The sequence below is a fragment of the Chiloscyllium punctatum genome, chromosome 1, assembly GCF_047496795.1.
Source record: "Chiloscyllium punctatum isolate Juve2018m chromosome 1, sChiPun1.3, whole genome shotgun sequence".
Lineage (NCBI taxonomy): Eukaryota > Metazoa > Chordata > Chondrichthyes > Orectolobiformes > Hemiscylliidae > Chiloscyllium > Chiloscyllium punctatum.
The window spans coordinates 40,694,855-40,717,530 of NC_092739.1; the positions used below are offsets into that span (position 1 = coordinate 40,694,855).

The window sequence follows — 22,676 nt, forward strand, 5'->3', positions numbered from 1 at the left end:
CGCAAGCTCAGCCTTGGGCAACAGTTGCGAATTTGAGGTCTCAGCAAGCATCCGATCAGGCCCTGCTTTCTGAGTAAGTGCTGCAATATCTCCAGATGTTGATGCAGAGACATTACAAATATAACCATTCAACTGACGACTGCTATTCAGGCAAGCCACAGCCAGTAGAATTGCTGGGTTCATTTCCTGCAACATGCAGCACTGTGGTGTCTATGTGCAAACTTCTTAATGATTAAACAGCAAGGATCTTTCTCAAAATTGCCCCTTGGGCCCACAGCATTTGCTGACCTTGATGACGGCTGTCTCTCACTTTGGTCAAAGCTGCTGGGATTGCCCACACTACGCAGTGGTCAGAGCCATTGTGGGGGTCAGAGATTAGTTTTGAACTTCATTCAGCAGACAAATGCTTGGCAATGGGAACCTTGAGCCATACAGTGGATACCATGGCCCTCGCTCACTTTCAATGTGACCTCCTTCATCCCTGAACCTTCAGCCTTGGAGACTTTCCTTCAGATCACACAGGATCCATCCAACCTATTAGCAGCCAGGACACTCACCAGGGACAGCAGAGGAGCCAGGGCAGCTCTCTGCACACAGCACCCCCTGTTGGTGAACATGAGCTCTCTGTGAGCACATATTTAAATAAAGCACCCGACCTTGATGAGATTATGGCATTATGAGAGCCAGGAAAGTTTGGGGGAGAAGGGGTTTGGGGACTGATGTTCTTGAGGATTTTACACAGAGAGCAGCATTTTCAACAAGTCAACTCATTGCCATTGAGGGTCTCACTTATTCTGACTTTGACTACATCCTGCCGGAAGTGACCATCCTCCCATTGTGTCTTCTCAGTCATGGAGAGGGACTGTGTTGTGAGATTGAGGTAGTGATCATTATGCATGTGATCGATGCTCCACTATTTCCTCCCACCATCTCCCCCGTCCATCACCAACAGGCTTTCCTCTGTTACCCTCCACAATCCAATTGTCACTCACCCCCTCCATCACTTTTAAGCCTGCTGCCATTACCTTGGATCCAATTAAAATACCCTCCTACATGCCTGGCCTCCCCCGGCAGCCCATGTGCACTGACATTCCCCACCCCCAACCCTGATTCCCGAATCTTGTGTTATCCTGAGGTCAATAGCTCCTCCTCCACCCTCTCCGATCCTTCTCATGCCACCATTAATCTCAGTTCTGTGACTCTGGAACTCCCAACCTTCCTTCACTGTTAGGAAACCTTACAGTATGCACAGTCTGATACCAGGGTATCCTCCATCAATATATTGACAAATTCAAGCTCACTGAGCCTTGAGCTTTGCTTCCTACTCCATAATTTCAGCCCCTCCCTCAGCCTGAATCACTTTTAAATAATATCCTTAGTGCCTTGGTGCGTATCACCCACCTCCATGACCATTACTCCCTTAGGCTTACCAACTATAAGATTCCCTATAGTGTGGAAACAGGCCCTTTGGCCCAACAAGTCCACACCGATCCTCTGAAGAGCAAACCACCCAGACCCATGCCCCTCTGACTAATGCACCTAACACTACGGGCAATTTGGCATGGCCAATTCACCTGACCTGCACATTTTTGGACTGTGGGAGGAAACCGGAGCACCTGAAGGAAACCCACGCAGACACGGGGAGAACGTGCAAACTCCACACAGACAGTTGTCCAAGGCGGGGATTGAACCTGAACCCTGGTGCTGGGAGGCAACGGTGCTAACCGTTGAGCCACCGTGCCACCCATGTTTGGACATTTAATGGAAATGATCGTAGGTGACCTCCTGTCTCCAATGTCCCATCTAATCAAACACCTTTTTTTAACTATCTCTATTATAAACACAAGCATTTAAGGGATGGATTAAAAAGACACCTTTCTGCTAAGCAGCCCTCTGATTTTGTTTTTTGTTTTGTTTGCAACCTTACTTTGCTCAGTTCTCTTTATTGCCTGCAGATGCCAGGTCATTTCCTGGGGTATGGTGAACTCTACACTTCCCTCATGCCTTTTCTGCTCACTCTGCACTGCACCACAGATAAACTAAGCCCCTGGGTCAGACTCCTTGCTGGGAAATGTACCATGTCCCTTCCCCAACAAGTCTGACAATGGTCTGATGTGCCGTGCTACACAAAAAGGTGAAAGTATCAAACAGCCAGGTAGATGATGACTTCAAATAAAAACAGACGGTTGCAGAAACTCAGCAGGTCTGGCAGCATCTGTGCAGAGAAAGCAGAGCAGGCATTTTGAGTCCAGTGATGCTTCTTCAAATCCCTCATCCTGATGAATGAGATCACTAAAGTCAAAGAAAATTACTGGATTGAAAAGCACACAGATGTTTTAAAACCCCACCAAGACCTTGCCCCCTCTCTATCTCTGTCGAGTCTCCAGTCCCTCAAATCCCCAATCCAGGCCTCCTGCACATCTCTGATTTATCATTCCACCATTAGCAGCCATTTCTTCATCTGCCAAAATCCAAAGAAATGGAAGTCCCTTCTTAAATTTCTACCTTTCTTCCTCAAAATCTCCCTCATTGGTCAATGTTTTGATAATCTGCTGTTTTCAATGCATATGTGGCTCAGAGTTATATCTCACTTGATAAGACTCCAGTGACTATGTTACTAAGTTAAAGGTAATTGCATGTTGTTTTTATTGTTCTTCGGGTTAAAATATGTCCTGCCATTCATTTAAATGAAGCAACGATGAGCAATCGATACTTTTTCACTGCACCACTGCCACAGACAATTTAAGCACTTCAGATTGGTTATCTCTGCTGCATTTGCACGACATGACAGAGATCAGACAAAATAAGGAGAGAGAATTGGCAGCCAGCCTATTGTTAACAATCAAATTGACAGACTGTGCTACAAACTCCCCAGCAGTTAACAACTTAATAAATAGCAAACATTAGAACTTTAAATAACTTTTAGTCAAACATAATACTAAAAAAAATGCAATATCCCAACATAGCTGATGTTATTTGCTGTTTGTAAAAAAAAATCTATTAATTTCCAAATTCCCAAGTGATTTTATTCTGTTGGGGTGTCCAACAAGCAGGCAGCAATCGAGAAGCTGATCATCCCTGGGCCACATGAGACATTCTGCTCCCCTTTCACTTCGAAGGCTTTCCTAAAGTGCCCAGGAGCTGGTGAGGAAAGAAAGTCAAACCTCGGGAGGTCAGTGGCCGTCTGAATGCAGCCTCAAAATTCTCATTGGAACATACGATTCCTCTTTTTTACCCTTCTGCTTTTCCAGTCACCTTGATTCAAACCATCTGCAGCTCCAGAGAAAGTGACCGGATTGTATCTGCGAGACATCAGTTGGAAAATGCAAAATGCTGTCCTCAACAGAGGAATAAGGGTATTGCTGAGTTGCATGTGAGATATGTTTGAGGTCTAATTTGGGTTTTCTAACCATTCCAGAGTAAATTGATCCATTCATAGACTTCCAGTTTGTGCTCCTCATTGATTAAATCCTTCCAGTCCCACAGCAGGAGGATTGAAGGAGAAACTGGGAGCAAAACCGAGCATTAGTTTGTTGAGTGGTAGCACAGTGCTTTCCCATCTTTGGTCGATCAAGTCAGAGTCTTTTGAACAATGAAACAGCTCTTGCCTAGCAGCACCAGGTCATCATTCAGGCTGCCTGAGTGACAAATGTGGGTGATGGGGTAATAATATTAGAATGGACTCCTGCTGAGCTCGCAAGATCACCCAGTAGGTGATCCTGAATAGTGGAGGCGCATCTCCTTTGGAAGCCCACACAGTCCATTGGTGCACCACCTCCACTGGTCGTTTTGTCCCAACCCAACCCTCTCACCTGGCTTCTTGAAGCTGGCCCCACATCCTCCCCAACATACCCCGTTACTGGTCCTCCATTCCTGGATTTAGCTGTCCTGCTGGGCTCCCCCGCTTTGACACTGCTTTAGTCCCCGAAATGGCCTCTGCTCCAGTGGCATTGCTGAGAATACAGAGCTGCGAGCCAGTCCAAAAGGCCTGCAGCTCTCTGAAGTGGGACTTTTTCCTGAGAGGGGAAACACACACACATCTACACACACCAACTAACACAGATATGCACATCTACACATGCCCACTGACACAGATATACACCCACTGACATAGACACATACATACACGCACAGACACACACAAGCACACAGAGACACAGACACAAGCACACACACACTGACACAAACACTCAGAGACACAAAAACACACACATTAACATACACAGGCACACACATGTACACACACGTACACACACTAGCAAACACTTATACACAGTAACACATAAACACATGCATGGACACAACACAGACACCAACACACACACACAGACTCTGACACACACCCAGACACAAACATACACACAAATACATTCACACTAACACAGGCACACTCATAGACACAAAAACATGCATAGTAACACACACAGACACAAACACACAGACATGCACACACACAGACACCAAAACACACAAACACGCTCAAACATACAGACACACACAAATACCCCCACACACAGACACAAACACACACCCACACAAATGCGCACACATGCTAAAGTCCAGCCCCCCACTGTTTTTGAAATTCCACTGTTACTTAAAGAATATTCCATCAGCATTATGCTGAAGTTTTCCAATGTTAAGTCAATGAATTGTGCCTGTGTTTAATACTCATTCATGATTTTGGAGCTGGTGGGTTGGACCTTTATTTACCACAGCTCCAGTGACAAAGCAGTAGCACACATCCTTCTGGTCCCTTGTGAGTGAAATCCTTCACAGAAAACGTCAGCTTCCCAGAAGTAAGTTTCTGGTGAACAGTTCTTTTCAATCTAGAACTGATGGAAGTACATTAATCAGCACAGTGGCTTACCAAAGAGAATCCACTCCATAGCGTCTGCATAGTTTACTCATGACTCTGCTACCTGTGGGTTATACAACTGAGCGAGTCACTCTGTTCATTATCTGCGGAAGTGAATGACAGTGCCATTCTGGGGTAAATCCAGAGACTGCATTTCCTTAGTTGAATTACATTGACAGGTTCCTGCTTCTGTGTTTCTGTCCATTCTACCAGGTAAGATTTGAGATTTACTTTGTTAATGCCTCAGTTATTGCTTTCCAGCGAAGACAGTTAATACTGTGCTTTATGGTTCTAAAAAAAGAACATGATTTAGTTACAGAATTGCGGGCTATACAAGAATAATCATGAATGGAATGTACTGGCTGAAAGGGGAGTGGAAACAGTTTCAATTGTAACATTTAAAACAGAACAGGATATTAACTTGAAAGGAAAAAATGAGTGAAGAGAAAGAGCTGAGAGAAGGACTATTTGGATAGTGTTTTTTTCAATGGGCCAAAGGGACACCTTCTGCACTGTAGAGATTTTCTGGCCCTAACTAGGGGATCTGTGATTTAACATTAATCTCACTAGAAAAATAATAGGTTCAAATTCCACTACAGCAGTTGGCAGAAGTTGAATTCAGTTAAAAACAAAAACATCTGCATTGTAAAGCTAGGCTCAGTTGTAGTTACCATGGAAGTATCATCAATGTTATAAAAGCCTGCTTGGTTTACCAGTGTGATTTAGGAAAGGAAAGACATTCGCTTTCCTTTCCCAGTCTGGCCTATTCAGCTACAGGAAGGTGATTGGTGCTTATCGACGCTCTGAAATGGCCTGGAAAGCCATTTGGTTCAAGGGCAGTCAGAATTCAGCAAAAAATGTTGGCTTTGCCAGCAATGGCCACATCCCCTAAGAGAATAAAAAGATGATTGAATGTTGGGTCGACACGGGAGCACACAATTGCCTTGCAAAGGAAGATAATAGGCCAAAGTTAAATAATGTAAGGTAGAGATTTCCTCGGAGTTTGTAGTGGTTTTTTAAGGAAACTTTGATTTAATGTCACCTTGAGTGCAGGAAAAGCACAGAGAATCATTTTGGTGTGAATGCAGAACTTTATTCTTCAACTAAGAACATAAGGTTCCTGGGACTTGATGAAACCTATTGCTGACATGGGAAGCATGTTCTGTTTGAGGGAAATGGGCCAAAAATGATAGAGAATGGCTTTTCCGCTCCAATCCCAACATCACTGTGACTGCCATGGCAGTCCTCTGAATTTTCTATTAAGAAAAGAAACAAGCATTTCTCTTTCATACACGTTCACTCAATATTAATTAAGAGGCCAATTGAAGAAGAGTTGACCGGAAAGTTTGTGTTTGAGTTTGAGGCCAGGAGAGGGAGGAATATTCCACAAACCTGCACCACTCCAGGTCTTATGAGCTCACTGTCCACAGATGTACTGGGCGGAATCTTGGGCATTGCTGAGAAAGTTGAGAGCATTTGGTGAGGAAAGCTGTCAGTGAGATTGGCCAAGAGTACAAGGTTACATTTTCTAACCAAGTGCTCAACAGTGAGATGAGATTCTCACTAGTGAGAGTCGAGGGGCTTATTTCAATGCATTAGCATCCTCTTTAGTACATTACCTCAGCTCTTTGGTTTGCTTTTTCCTTTTTCTCACATGCTGGTGACATATTCCTGACAGGAAAGTCGGAGAGGTTACCTGGTTGCTCCAGCTCACCACTTGCTTTCCTGGACCTCCATCTTGGAATCTCAGGGGACACTCCATGGCCAGTGACCACCCAAAAGCCGTGTCTACCAGGACTCCAAGACCCCATCTGCAAAGCAGGATGCCAATTTCCTTCTGTCCAACATGTCTGGCGCAATTGGTAGAAATGTATAGGACAGCAGTGGACTGCTCATTCTTAGCCAGGTGCACAACTGGGACCTGAAGGTGCATTCATTTCAGGAATCCCAGGTGGCCTGGCAGCGGCCAATGCCTGTCCCTGTGGTTAGGGAGAGAATACGATGAGTTGAGAGTGATAGGGCCTGTTAAATAGGTAATGAGGCAAGCTTGAGAATATAGCGTGTGAAACCTCACTTGACCTGGTGGATAGAAACCCCTCCATGAAACTCAGCAGAATTGGTTCAATTTCTGGTAAAATTGAACAAATATCTTTTCTTCTTACTATTCAACTACAGAATGTGTCACGGGCTGGGCCAGCATTTATTGCCCATCCCTAATTGCCCTGAGGGCAGTTAACAGTCAACCACATTGCTGTAGGTCTAGAGTGCCATGCAGGCCAGTCTGGGTAAGGATGGCAGATTTCCTTCCCTAAAGGACATAAGTGGGCCAGATGGGTTTTTCCAACAATCAACAATGGATTCACGATCATCATTAGACTCTTATTTCCAGTTTATTATTGAATTCAAATTCCACTGGGGAATTCCAAAAGTCCCTGAGAACATTGCCTGTTTCTCTGGGTAACAGTCCAGCAATAACACCACTATGCCATCGCCTCCAAGAAACTCACCAGGTGGCACAGTGGTTCATCGGTTAGCACTGCTGCCTCACGGCTCCAGGGTCCCAGGTTCAATTCCTGCCTCGGGTGACTGTCTTTGTGGTGTTTGCACATTATCCTCCTGTCTGCGTGGGTTTCCTCCCACAGTCCAAAGATGTGCAGGTTAGGTCGATTGCCCATGCTAAACAGTGTGCAGGCTAGGTGGGGTTAGCCATGGGGAATACAGGGGTAGAGGGTAGGTCTCGGTGGGATGATGTTAGGAGGATCAGTGTGGACCTGATGGACTGAATAGTAACACTGTAAGAATTCTCAACAGAACTGGCCAATTTCTGGTAAAATAGAACCAACACCTTCCTGTTGGGAAGTTGGCTGCCTGCACCAACCACTTTGCTTTTGCTTCCAGCTCACTAGCTAGATGCTAAGTTCATAAGATATGGGAGCAGAAATATAGAGCCATTTGGCCCTTCAAGTCTGCTCCACTATTCAATCATGACTGATGTGCTCCTCACCTCCATTCTCTTGCCTTCTCCCCATAACCTTTCATCCCATTGCCAATTAAAAATCTGTCTGACTCCTCCTTAAATTTACTCATTATCTCAGCATCCACCACACTTTGGGGTGACCCTGGTACCTCAAGCCTGCTCCTCCCATTGGGATTGTCAGGTAGTGCTGCATTGCGGTCCAATGACTAACCCTTTTATGTTTGTCCAGGGTGGAAAAGAAAATCAACCTGATTTAATTTGTTGGAGTCCAGATCAGGTTACATGGACATACCATTAGTACAGGGCTCTGAAACAACTGCTTTTTTCCAGACTGTTGGGCCTTTCTGACACATGAATTAGATTCAGGTGACCTAAAGGATTCTAATTACCATTTTAGGGTGGAACTGGTCAGTCAGTGCAATCTCTGACAGCTTTTAATGATGGTAAGAGCCAAACATACCTGGGAAACGTACCTCTAGTGCCGGCGGCAGAAGTAGCTGCTTCTGCAGGCCCAGCTCGTGTCATTTGAGTCAATGGTATCTGGCGCCTCCATAATATGACCCCTTCAGGCATACCTTGCTGCCATCTTGCACAGTACTGGCATGAGTCCAGCAACCCTACTACTAGCTGCTCAACTGAGGTCTCCATCTGGAAGTGGCTCTGATCTTGCTTCGATGGGTCGGTCACCTAAATATCGAAATTTGCCCTTTTAAACATAAAAGGGACTGCGACACATAGGGATGACTTGAATTCCACGGGGCAGGAAGGTAATTAAAGTGAGTCAGGTTTGAGTCCTATCCACTGATGTGCCTAACTGCTGCAAAGGTCTTGAATTTTGACCTGCTCTGCCAAGCAGATAATAACTACACTGTCTGGCGAATCATGGTATTCTTCATGTATGCGGTCTACTGATATCACATCAGCCTGACCGCCATTTTAACTGATGGTCTGAGCGGAGAATCCGTCAGAAGTCGGCTGCAGCTGTGGGACATTTTAACGTTGTTGAGGGGCCAGAGTGAGACAAAAGAGAGTCTCGCCTACCCCCCGCCCCCGTCTCTGGACTCTCTTCCCATCTTCTCAATTGTGAGACGCTTTTGGACACCTCTCTAGCCTCCTGTTGGCCAAGGTTCTGTCCCAAGGAGTTACTAGCAGTGCTAAAGGGAAGAATGGTTTTGAATCTTTCAGCTGGTAGTCACATGCTAAAACATGAATGTTGCCTGTAGAAATAAGCACCAGGGGTAAGATTTCTGCTGCAACTGATTCCAGCACAAAATATGATGAAAATTGCATTTAATTTAAAAAGTGTTTTCTTTTTCGTCCACTTAAACCTATTTGCTGGCTGATTATTGCCAAATCTGTCATAATTCATCACAATTAGGAGCTTATTTCTGTAAAATTATCTCAAAAGGTATTTAAGAGTGTTAACTTAGTAAAATTTGATTCTATTCAGCTGAAGTTGGAATCTACCTCACACACACACATGAAAAATATTCAATTCAGCTTGATTAATAATCCAATTGTAAATTATTGAAAGTGACTTGTTAAAACTGTTAAGATTGGAGTGGAGTAGTGAGTTCTTTAGAACAGGTAAAAGAAAAATCATCTAAACCATTTCAAAATGTATTTGGCACATATATGCATGTGCCCAAAAATATCAGCATAATTTTTCAGAGCTTCCTCAATGGCCTGGAAATGAATACATTTAGCTAAAATTCCCAACAGTGACTACCTCATTCTGGAGATGAACCCAATTTTAAGGACCGCGTCAATGCTTAAGAGATTTTTTTTTCTAAATCAACACAAAGGATCACGAAACTCACGTTGGGCTGAAAAAAAAATTTGCTCTTTAACATTCTTCTGCACGGTTATGCTGATGTTGGATGGAAGACAGCATAATCAAAAGAAAATTCCAAGCTCAGACTTTGTTCCTATGTCATGGTGCTGATCCCATTGTGCCTGTCTCTAAGTGGAACTTATTTTCCTGAATTATGTTCCTTGAACATGGCATTTCAAATAAATGTCATGAAAGAATGAGATTGTCGCATAAAAATTTTAGGTAGCATGAGGTAAACAAAATTCAATCTTAGACCGAGAATTGCTAGTGAAGAACAAAAGAGGAAAATGTCGACAGAATCATTGTGCACCGGTCCAGAATTAATGCAGCATTGTCTGTTATACATGGACTGTGGCTGAAATCCCAAGCTGAGCTCAAAATGAGGTTGGGTTTATTCGAGATATAAAAGGCAATTTGAAAGTAACAATACTTGAACTCTTTCAAACCTAGCTTCATTTCCTATGCACCTTAAGGAGCCAAGGAGGAACAATTACAGAAAATAGGATCGCCTTGAATCATATCCCCGATAGAACACAGTGAATGAGCAGTCTCTGCTGCATATGTGGCCACATCAGATGATACCACAAAGATTTGTGAGAGGCTATTTATCTACAGAATGTTTTCCAACAAGATATTTCTGACCCATTTCAGTGCATTGTTGCTACCTTTTTGTTAAGGTTGCATACAGAGACAAGGTCACATAAATGGCAGAGTAGACACTAGGCTTAAAATTGTTTCATAAACTCTGAACCAAGAGAAAAGAGCAAATATAGGCAGTTTAAATAAAGAAAAATAGGTTACTACATGCTCTGCATGCCCATTAGCTCCTGTCGATGGCCATGAACTGAAAAGTAGATCGACTAATTAGCAGGCACTTCAGTGGAAAAGAGAATGGGCTGTAAAAAATTCCTTGTGTTACACACATTATATCGGTGCCTACAGAGGAGCCCAATCCAATATTAATGTAACCTCCCTCATCCCCAGTGTCCCACACCAGAATGCAACTGCATAGAGAATTTCTGTTTTTGCACAGATGTTGCTGTTTGCTTCACCCATAGTGTTGCTTTGGTGCTACATTTAAAAATAGTGGGGGGGATGAAAGGAAGGAGAAATGAAGAAATTGCAGAGCACACAAAGCTGCAGATGAAGAAAGAGGAGATTAATGAATTAGAGTGAAAAGGAAGCCAAAGTGACTTCAAGGAGCATGTGTATATCAACATTACTGAGGAGTTATCTATTAAATGCTATCAAGTTGCCAAGGAAGTTATCACTGATATATGTCATGGCAGTACTGCCGATAGATATCAAGATCTTTGCCTCCCTCAACTTGTATACTTAGACTTCTTCCAGGCTCAAATAATTGGCATTGGCAGCATCTTGAGATTGTAGACTTTTGTTTCAGAGGTAAGAATGCCTCCATGCACCAGGGGAAACAGCTGTATCACCTTCCCTATTGACAATATAAAACAGAACAAGACACACCAGTGTTACACCCATCTTGAAGAGTGCTATGACGCAAGCTGTCATTAATGACCTGCATACTACTATGGATGCTCCTATTCACCAGTCAGGTTTCTAATCAATTCCCTGTACACACTGTGATCACCAGCATCACATCATCTAGCTCTGTGCCTGCAATCCCAGCAGCAGCCGTGACTCTCTCAGACCAAACCTCTGTGCTGTCTTTGTTCCAACCAAGCCACCAAGTTAAAGTTGGCCTTTGGATGACAGGGAGCAACCACCTTTGAAATGCTAATATTTCTAGTCAGGAACCCATTGCAGCCATAGGTGCTGTACCCCTTGAGTCATGCTGCACAAGGAACATCATTGTGCAAAGAATTAGCTTGTTCAAGCATTGCTACCTGGACCTGAGTTTGCAAGCACAAGCTAGTTAAGTACATGTACAACTCTGCCTGTTGTAAACAGCTGAAAGGATGTGCTTTCCAATCTAATTCACTAGTTAGTGTGACATGCAGTCTAAATCTCTGGCATCTCATCTAAACTGAAATTCATACACCATGTGATTGATTTTTGTGGTGGGCAGGAAGTATTCTGCCTAGATGACAATATCCTGTTAGTGGAGAACGCCACTTGCATTGTGACTACATATTAACAGCACAAAGTGGCTAGCTTCATCTGTTGCTCATATTTTTGGGACAACATCTTTACTCTTCCAATGTAATGGGAGGAAGACTAAGTTTCTTTCAGCACCAAAAGTGATATTCTGAAGTCCATTCATGGGTTGGAACAATTCGCAGGAAGCAGTGCTCTGATTGGGCAACCAGTATGTCACAGATTAGCTTTTCTGCACTCTAAAATGGTTCATATTATAGAAGAGGAAGTGCTGGATGTCTTAGAAAACATAAAGGCGGCTAAATCTCTGGGACATGATCAAGTATATCCTAGGATGTTGTGGGAAGCTAAGGAAGAAATTGCAGGTCCTTAGCAGAAATATTTGTATCATCTATAACCATGGGTCATGTGCCAGAGAACTGGAGGCCAGCTGATGTTGTGCCTTTATTTATCAAAAGCTTTAAGGAGAAGCCTGGGAACTATAGACCAGAGAGCCTGACATCAGTGGTAGGTATGTTGTTGGAGGGAATTCTCTAAGATAGGATGCACATGCATTTGGAGAGGCAATGAATGATTTGGGATAGTCAGCATGGCATTCTGCGAGGGAAATAGTGTCTCTCAAACCTGACTGAGTTTTTTGATGAAATAACCAAAAAGATTGATGAGGGTGGTGCATTAGACGTAGTCAACGTGGACTTTAGTAAAGCTTTTGGCAAGGTTCTGCATGGTAAACTAATTAGTGAAGTTAGATCACGTGGGATTCAGGGTGAGCTTGCCAATTTGATACAGAATTGGTTTGACAGTAGGAGACAGTATGTGGTGGAGGGTTGTTTTTCGGACTAGAGGCCTTTGACTAGATGTTCCACTGGCATTGGTACAGGGTCCATTTTTCTCTGTCAGTTAAATAAATGATTTGGATGAGAATATAGGAATCATGGTTCATAAGTTTGCGGATGACACCAAAATTGGTAGTATAGTGGACAGTGAAGAGGGTTGTCTAAGATTACAAAGAGATCTTAATCGATTGAGCTGAGGAGTGCAGATGGAGTTCAATTTGGATAAATGTGAGGTATTGCACTTTGGCACAACAAACAAGAGCAGGACATACACAATTAATGGTAAGGCCATGGGTAGTATGTAGAACAGAGAGACCCAGGCCTTCAGGGACATAATTATTTGAAAGTTGCATTATGGGTAGGCAGGGTGGTTAAGAAGGCATTTAGGGTGCTTGCCTTCATTGCTCACACCTTTGAGTACAGCAGCTGGGACATCATGTTGAGAGTATACAGAATGTCAGTGAGGCCTGTTCTGGAGTACTGTGTGCAGTTCTGGTCACCCTGCTATAGGAGGGATATTATTAAACTGGAGAATGTTCAGAAAATGTTTACCAAGGTGGTGCTGGGAATGGAGGGTTTGCATTCTAAAAAATAAGCTGGATAGGCTGGGACTTCTTTCCTGGAGTGTAAGTGTTTGAGTGGTGACCATTATAGAGGCTTATAAAATCATGAGGGGCATGGGTAAGGAGAATAGCAAAGATCTTTTCCCTGAGGTGGGTGAGTTCAAAACTAGGGGCCAATGGGTTAAGATGAGAGGGGGAAGTTTTAAAAAGGTCATGAAGGGCAATTCTTTTCTGGAGAGAGTGGTTTGTGTGTACAGTGGACTGCCAGAGGAAGTGTTGGATGTAGCTACAGTTGCAACATTTAAAAAGACAATTGGATAAGTTCAAGAATAGGAAAGGTTTAGAAGGATATGGGCCATATACAGGCAGATAGGACTGGTTTAGTTTGGGAACATGGTCAGTGTGGATGGTTGGACCGAATGGTCTGTTTCCACGCTGTATGACTCTATGACAATTGAGCTTGTAGAGTGCAGGACTGATTTATGACTGATTTACAAGGCTGCTGATTAGTTCAATCTTAAAGCATATGGAGCTGTAAGAATCCTAATGTATGTAATAGCCATGCTTGCAAAACTCAGAACATAGGTGTCTAACATTCAATGTGATTCCATGATTGGGGAGCACTTACTGGACAATCCGGAGTTGACCAATCATCATACTAATAGCCAATTTCAGTTTCTCAGCTGCGTTCACAATGAAGCTCACTTAGGCTTACTACAAACCAGATATATTCCTACATAAGGCATTATTTCCTGGAGGCAAAAAGAATTAGGCCAGGCCTGTGCCTTTTTGATTAAACAAAAGCCTGCAGAACCGTTGTTCTCTGGTGCATTCCCATGGACAATGTTTTGACCAAACAAGGTTAATTTACTTCTTTAAAAATTTTAAAATAGAGCTTTAGAGAACTGTCCCCTCATCCATTTTTGAAAACAATGCTTTGACTAGTCACAGTCTGCTTGTTAACCAATCAGCAGCCTGTTTCTTAGACAATATAAATTGTTGTTCCCTTGGAGATTTGGCATTCTGGCATCTGTCTTGATGAGTAAAAAATGAAAAGTTTCAGCAACATGTCTCTTTTTTCAGCAATACTCAGGTTCACCGTTACTAACCAATGACAAAGACAAACACCAACACATTATCAGGTCAAAGAGCAAAATTATCAAGGAAACCACGTTAGGGTTGACAAAAAAAATGGCGAACCAAGCTTTGCAGTGCAGTCATTCTGGGGACCCCAGGGTTATCTCAGTTAGTTAAATAGCAATGTGTAGTTGCAGAGTTCGTCTTGAGAGCAGTTACAGTTTGTTGGCTTGCTTATATGTCTGATTTAATCTCAGGACATTTCAGTGATGACTCTGGTTCTAAATCCACAGCAGGACAATAATTTGAACCTTCTCACACACTGGGCTGCATTTTATGTCTTACTGTGTATGAGTTTGCCAGGGGACCATGAAAGGTTCATTGAGTTACCAGCCTTCCACTTCACCACGCACTCCCAATCTGACCCAAGGGCGCACCAGCTGGGGGTCACTAAAACTGGCTGCTCACTTGCCAGATTTAAGTCAATAATCAAAGGTCAATTAGGCTGGTTCTTATGAAGCTTATTAGCCTGAATAATATGTTGCCCACACCATGACAGGGTTGGCATGGACAGTGGGTAGGGGATTGGACAAGCCACCGTTAAAGGCCTACATGATTAAATGCGGGAAACAAGGGGATGCCCAATGCATGTTGGGGCACATTGGGGCTTAACACCCCCAAAATACCAACTTCCTCTTTCTGCACCACCAACCCAACAGAACCGAGCCCCATCCCAACCCTTCCCTCCCCGGAATCCCGCACTTAAAATCTCCGAATACAGCTAATTGGGGAAAGCCATGATCTTCCTCAAGCCTCTTCCTTTAGTACTGACAGTGCTCACCACCAAGGACTGGTGCTGCTGGTAAGGATGGGCTGCTGATGGTGATTAACCAGCAAGACAAATTCCCAGCTCGGCGAACAGAACCACAACAACAAGCACCCGAGCTACAAATCTTCTCCCAAACTTTGAAGACCCTGAGGTTGAGCCTTCCTCCCGAATGAAGAGGGGTAAGTTGCAATATTAGTTTATGCAACCGACCTGCAGTGTGGTGATTACTGCAGGACAAGTTAGTAGAGAGGGAGTTAGCTACACCACCCATCCCAATCCAGCCCATAGTCTCAGCCAGAACTGAAGTGTTTCTCTTTAGAGGCTTCTCTATTTAATTTGCTCTCTAGCTCCACCCACAAGCTTAAGCAATTGAGCATGGTTCCATCCATGAGGAAAATAAATAATATAATCAAGGATAGATCGATTGAATCATTGACCACTACGCGTACACTTCAGAGGATTTTTGAGCAGCTTGGGCCCACTGGAGCAGCTTGCTGCCTGCTGTATGATGGGATGTAGCTGGAGAAGTCTGCTCACTTGTCAGAGTGGCACCAGCAATGGCCGAGGCTGACAGAGAAGCAGGAAATGTTCACTTATTCTGAGAGAGGTCAGCAAGTGTTTTCCCCTAGAGCCAGGACCCACTTTCCTAGGGTAATATTGTGGTAATGTAAGGAATCTGCTGGAGAACAGTTTCCTGGAATGATGAGACATACTGGATATTTACTGGTGTGTTGTCATGATTGCAGGAGGATAGTGGAGAAGAGCAGTGAATGCTGTCGTTAATAAAGCTGTATTGAGGAAGTATTATATCAGGCAGTTTACCTTCACAGCTCTAGCTGTAGCAATGGATTTCTCTGAGCACTGATAACCATGTACTCCTGCCATTACTCTAGCTACTGACATCCTCTGCATCTCCTGCCACTGCCTTATTTTAGAAAGCTTCCAGCCACCTAAGGAAGTGAATCCCTGCTCTACGCTGCCAGCACTGTAGCTTCCAGTAGAGAATCACAAAACCTTGGTGTCTCCCCGTCACTTCTTTAGCCATTTCCTCCTGAACATTGAGCCCAGGTTGTGCAGCTGGTATGCGATTCCCTTTTGAGAATTGCCCACTACTTTTCAGTAGCATCCTTGGACTCCTGATACTGTTCCTGCCTCTGATAGGCGTGCAGGCAATGTAAAGTGTGGGTAAGACTGTCTGTTTTCATATATTATTATAACAAGCAGGTGCCACTGAATTTGCATGCACCCTGCGTTGATGCTAACTGCTTTAGAAGGATATTTCACAAAATGTGTTGCCGTGATTGCAGAAAAATCCTGCTTAATGGGGGAGGGCAATGTTGAGAGTGTTATTGTGAATGTCATAATTAATGAGTCTGTGAGTGCTGCAGGTACAATGAGGAAGTATTTTAGCTGTCTTTTGAAGCAGTGTTTGCCTGTCTCCAGTGCAATCTAGTTTCTAGGTTTAGAGATCCATCGTTGTCTTGTTACATCTCGGTGAAGCACCTTGGGACACTTTCCTGCTTTCAAGGTGCCATAGAAATGCAAGTTGTTGTCAATCTTCTAATTATATTAATTAAGTCAGAGTGAATTGTATTTCACTTTTCAGCTTGGGTGAGAAAATGTACTTTTATTACTGTTAGAACAAAAAGAACAATTTACCCTGTTGTTTCATAGTCAATGCTAGAAACAATTTAAATGCTTCTTGGATATCAATATATGTTGTTGTTATTTATTAAGATGTATGTTTACATCAGTTGTCAAAGTAGTGTGTTCCATGTATCAAGACCAATAGCCAGAACAGCCTCTGCAAATTAACATTTAGATTAGGATAGAAAATTAAACTCTATTCTGGAATGTGATGCTTTTCATTATTTGCAGAAAGGAAGAGAGCCTGTTTGTTTAGTCCATCTACATACCTTCAGTTTTTCAACAGAGGATTATCTTAGCTTATTAAAACACAGTACAATACCTGATAACACAGTTGCTCATTCTCATCCAAGTTGCTGATCTGTCTAGTTTTGAAGTGTAGCCTGTCAATAAGATCTATCTTGTTCAATTACTGGACAGACTATGGGGAGTGATTTTTTTTATTTCCCCAGATACAATAGGTACTAAAATGTCTATGAAGTTGCCAAGGTGGAGTTTTAAGCTGAAACACTGGTTTAACCTAAGATTAATGCAGATCTCCTGCTTAGTAAAAGAACAGCTGTTTGGGGGATTGTAAAGGGCTAATTGCCACTTAAGTTGCCTATTACCAATCTGAGGCTGAAGACATTGCAGTGACTATCACTTGAACTAATGCCATCTTCTAGCAGTGACTGATTGATTGGGAGTAAGATATTGCTCGGGATTTTGAGTGCTACTTAAAAGTATATCACCTTTTATTGTTCAATTGCTGCTGGATGTTTGAGAAAGACTTTTGAATCACAACAGGAGACACACAAGGGTACTACGCAAGACTTTCTCAAATATTCAGAAGGAAATGCTCCATCTTACTTCATATCTACAGGAACCTCTCGAACATAGTCATCAGTGCCTTGCCAAAGACCAGCGTCTAGCCTAATCCAATGTGGTCTGTAGGGAGATCCCTATGGTTCACATTCAGTGACTTAGTACCCTCTGCATTCTGGAACACACAGTTATCCTGTGATGTCATAGAGAATAACAACAAATCAGTTTTGGATGAAATCTGCCAAACCATTCATAAAAGCGTGGAGGCAAGCGGATTCCTTAGATTCCCTCGTATTTGTTTTCAAAGACACACATACAGGAATACAATTCCATTTCAGTGAGGCCGGTTACTATATCCAACCTGTCGATTCTAATCTGTTATTTATAGGATTACAAAATTTACTGAGGAATTATCCTTTAGAAATGTGTTTTAAGAGAGAAAACAATAGTAAGGTATAAACAATTAAAGAACTATTTCTTAAAATGTAAACATTTGAATATGCAATTACAATGAGGTTAAATCATTGCTCATGTCAATATTTTTCATCTTGTACTCATGAGGGCATTATGTAAGAATACTGATTGAACTTGTGTTCTTGTGAGATGTCCTGAGGAGTGCAAGATGAAAAGCTTTGACAAAATTTGTGTTTAATCAGTAGTACTCAAGTTCTGCATTATCAAAAGGTTAAAATAGATCACTGTAAGATTGGAACAATAGTAAGTCAGGAACCAGTACAGATACCTTCTGCACTGTGGTGTGATCTTAAATGGTTAATTAATAGGCTACCTACAACTTCTTCAACCTATTTGGACCGGAAGTGATTTTCTAAAGGCGGAACTTCAGTCGGATGATCCAAGATTCTAATTCTCGCATAGGTGGATGTTAGAGATGCTGTTTAGAAGTCTGTAAGGGCACCTCAAAGTGGAGATGCTGTATGCAGATTGTGAACATTAAGGGGCCTCTGTCCACAGGATGGCTTTCTGCTCATGCTTGCAGCCTTCATTGTCTGTGAATACCAGACCAAAGGGAGCACTGTTCCACTTTCCATTACTCATTTTTAGCTTTAGATATTTTCAGAATCAACCTGTTTGGAAATTTTATAACCGCTGGAGCAGTTGGGCCTCCTAGCCCAGAGGTGTGAACATTGTCACTGTGCCACAAGAGCCCACCCTCCACAACAGAGTGGACTGGACTGATGTAGAAGAGACATCAATGGCTGGACTTGGCCTGACCCTGGGAATCACCTCCATTTAGTTGCTGGGCTCCAACCACATGGTCAGCTGGGGAGGGTATGAAACGTGGTAGGCTTGTCCACATTTGGGAAGATCTCAAAAGCACCATAAACCCCTGTCCCCAGTTGGCCCTAATTGTCTTCCCACTGCCAGATTGATTCGGCTTCAGCAGAATTACAGTAGGATTGGAAATACTTTTAAAATGCAATTTAAAACTCTTGTGCTTTTAACTAACTGTGTAGATGTCTCTGCCTTTGTTGGTATGATTTAATATTTGAGTCCACCATATTGTAATTTGTTTTACTTTGTAAAAGTGAGGGAGCAAATCAGCTATTTTGCTTTCATAATCAAGAGTCCAATCTTGGGAAGCCAGTGGGCATGAGAGAGTTAAAATCTAAACGTTGTTCATAGTGCCTTCTGAATGTTCCACCTGCCTGTAGAATTCAAAGACACTAGAATCGAATTAAAACACTACACTGAGACGACAGTGTCTTTTTCTACTCAATTTACCCTAAAGCTCGACTACGGACATGTCCGAATATTATAAATAATACATATGGTTTTTTCAGTAGAATGCCTGATCTTTTATTCATCAGTCCAGTAGAGAAGGCTGACAGTATACCTTTTATAATGCTCTTTGGTTCCTTGCTTAGAATGTTAGAGCAAGCATTGAGCTTTAGTGTTTGAGAAACAAAGATGCTGTTAAGTCCACGGTTGAGGATCACCAGACAAGGTAAGATGTGTGCTGTGTCGGTGCAGCTGTTGCTTGCTTGTTAAGTGATGTTATATCAGATGAACCCCTTGCCTGCTGCAATAGATAAAAGGGAAGTTGAAGGGTATAGTGGAGATTGTATGGTAGATTCTGCAGTGTTATTGATTGCTGATTTTTTAACGGTGAATTTACATCAAGAATGTTGCTTGCTCCACGCAATTCAAAGATAGAAATCTTTGGAATTCTGGCTTGCTTTGCAAATAATTGCCTAGCAAGATCAAATTACAAGATGTCTTTGAACTGCCAGAAGGAGCATAGGTAGCATAGTTCTATGTCTGATAGGTGTGCATTGCAGATCACACCAATATTTATCTGTTAATTCATAGTGAGAGCAACTTGTGCACTATATAATGATTCACTTGAAAATGGACTACTATAATTTGCACCGATTATCCTTAGCAATGAAAACTTGGAAGTCTGATTTTGGATTAAATCTGATGATTAAGTTGAGTTTTGATTTTGTTTTTGATTCTAAAACAGAAGTTCACAGCCTCATGAACCCAATGGTCTTTGAATTTTTGGGCTTTTGAGATTGATTCCAAATTTTAAAAATGCACCCTTAAATTTCAGTCACACTTAGTTCTCAGTTTTTTGTTGATAAATGGAAAGATTTTCATGTATCACTTTTGACTCGAAAGTATGTCCTTGTGCCTTATATAAAGGCTTAATAGTTCCTGAAATGTCAGCTAAGTCTATTTATCAGAGATACAATTAATGTATAACTTATACATATTTACAATTGAAACTTATGTGACATTCTTTGGTTGTGCAGTTTTTGACATAAGAAGCAGCTTCAGAAAATTCTGGAAGATCAGGTTTGTAGGTTGATGGAAGATAAGAAATATACATTTTTAACGCTGAAAATTACCACACTCCTAAGGCTAGTGTTGCCTTACTGGAATGCCGTAATCAGTCTGGCTGAAATATCTCTTCAGCTTTCAGTTAAGGATCATTTGCTTAAACTTGCTGTGTTGTTGATGAGTGACTAGTATAATGCCTGGCCAATAAACAGTTCAGTAAGCTCTTCAGCAGGGTACAACTGTTTGGTAGTTTCATGTTATCAGCTCCTGAAAGAGACAGCTGAGGTCCATCTTGCTTCATACACAGTCTGTAAGTCACAGATTTTACATGTTTAGCTGGAAATATACTTTTCTCTTTCTCCTGGCTCAACCTATTAGTGTTTTGTGACATTCTTGTGTAATGGCGAGTAAGATAAGATGACAATAAATAGTCTAAAGCTTACCACTCTTGTCCCATATCTGTTGTTCTTCATTAATCTTCCCTTCTGCTTTTTTGGCTGATAAGAAAGTATTTATTTAAACGTAATTTCAATTTTAAAATCAGTATACGCAGACAGCCAATGCACATTGTGAAATTAAAACCCTGCTTTGGAAACACTCGCACAACATTACAAGTGATCAAGATGTGATTAAGGTAGCAACCAGATAGGTTATGATCCCCTTAGATGAAGTCTTCTTGTGTAAGGAAACAGTGAACAGGTTATGGTTGATCATCATTAATAGATAATCTCTGGTTTGCAGAAACTGCTGCATTTATCTATGCGAGCCCGTGAGTGCAAAGCGCTTGTTGCTACTTTTCGTTGACGTCATAACACAGGTAGGCCGTTAAAAGTAAGGGAATTTCCTCAGTTTGCAGATGTACCTGGATTCAAAAGGCATGACCACATGCAATTTATATTCTGGAAAGGCAGGGCAGGAGCAAGCTGACATTGGAAGCAGATTTGAGGCTCTGAAAGATGTAGGTGACTGCTGAGGCAGATTACCCAGAACCTCTTTAATGGTTGTCTGTAACTCAGTCCTGGTTTTAACATGTGTTAGGCCCTTTAGCCCTCACCCCTCACATCCTCTCATACACTCCCATGCCTCTGTGCCATTTCCATGCCACCTCACACTACCACACCACTTCACTTCATACATCCATGCCACCTCCTCGTCACTTCATTCTCCCAACTTCTCTTCATGTCATCTGATACCTCCCCATACCACCTTCATATCTTCATGGGCAGTCTTCAGGTGATATATGGAGATGGAAAAAACATTCTAACAATCTAAAAAAATTCTCATTCATACATTCAAAACAGAAAAGAAAACCTGTTATGTGTGACTTTCTTCTTAAATCCCCTCAAGTCATTCATCTGTTGTAGAAGCACATAAACGTGTGTTTGACAGCTATGTTAAAGACAATTTATTCTTAAGTATCTGCACAAAACTGCCAATCAAAATATGAACTCAGGATCCTCGCTGGGATCAGTGTGTTTTGACTTTTTGAACATCCAGCAAGTATTTATAATTGGTTCAGCTATAATAACAGTCCTTGTGAAATGTCAGGAAAGCAATCCTTTGAATTGGCAGAACAGATGGTAGTGTTTGTTTACTGAGATACACAAAGTGCCCTGTCAATCAAAGCAGTGCAGTCCTTTCCCTTTAACTCTGACAGCTGCAGAGTTTCTGTTTTGGACTTAAACAGACTTATCCATCTCCAAGGCATGTTTACATTTCCTCTGTAAATTTGTGACTTATATGCTGGAGTGTTTAGAACATCAAAAATAGGATCTGTTTAAACTCAGCACACTATTGAAATGACTTTGATGAATTTGGGTTTCCTTCCTATGATTCACTCTGCTCATATCTGATGGAATAGGGGTGGGACTTCTGTATCTGGGCACTGGCCGCCATTTTCAGTTGTTTTTGAATATACCCTGGCTCTGTGTAAATCTGGCCCATATTCTCAGCATGGGTCTCTCATGTGATTTCTACCCAATTAGTTGCCTGTGACTGCACAGATCTCCATCTCTATGATGGATTTGCTCTGCTGATTGTGGATCTCTCACCAAAATATGCATATGTCTGCATGGAGGCCTGTTTTTAATTCAGTCTGAGTTGCTCTGTTTTTTACAGCTGTTACTCAGCTCCTTCCTTGCCTTTTGTCATTGGAAGGCATCCAGACTACAAATTTCATTAATGCCTGAAGTCTGGTGAGAATTTTAAATTTGTCCTCTAGCTTCCTGATGTTAAAATGGGCCATATCTCAGCTGTTGGGCTCTTATTGATTTTGCCCCTCTTTCAGGTCACTGGCAAGTTCATTGTATGTGACATTAGGTTTGGGGTGACAGAAATAATCAGGAAAGTCAAGGTGGCATTCTTGCAATCACCCAT

The 22,676-nt window shown here is 42.3% G+C and overlaps 1 protein-coding gene across 3 annotated transcripts in view; it reads left to right on the plus strand.

The window, feature by feature from the left end:
- arhgap24 (Rho GTPase activating protein 24) overlaps window positions 1–22,676 on the plus strand; it is a 466,730-nt gene that overhangs the window by 27,047 nt on the left and 417,007 nt on the right. Inside the window, exon 1 of one of the 3 annotated variants that reach the window (XM_072595287.1) lies at window positions 16,209–16,229. The exons of 1 other annotated variant lie outside the window; for it this stretch is intronic. Coding sequence is in view for 1 of the 2 variants with exons in the window: in XM_072595116.1 (XP_072451217.1) it covers window positions 19,425–19,461 (37 nt within the window). In the remaining variant the exon portion in view is untranslated. Of the gene's footprint in view, window positions 1–16,208; window positions 16,230–19,226; window positions 19,462–22,676 lie in introns of those variants that run through there. One more of the 3 variants, XM_072595116.1, reaches the window with a different exon arrangement.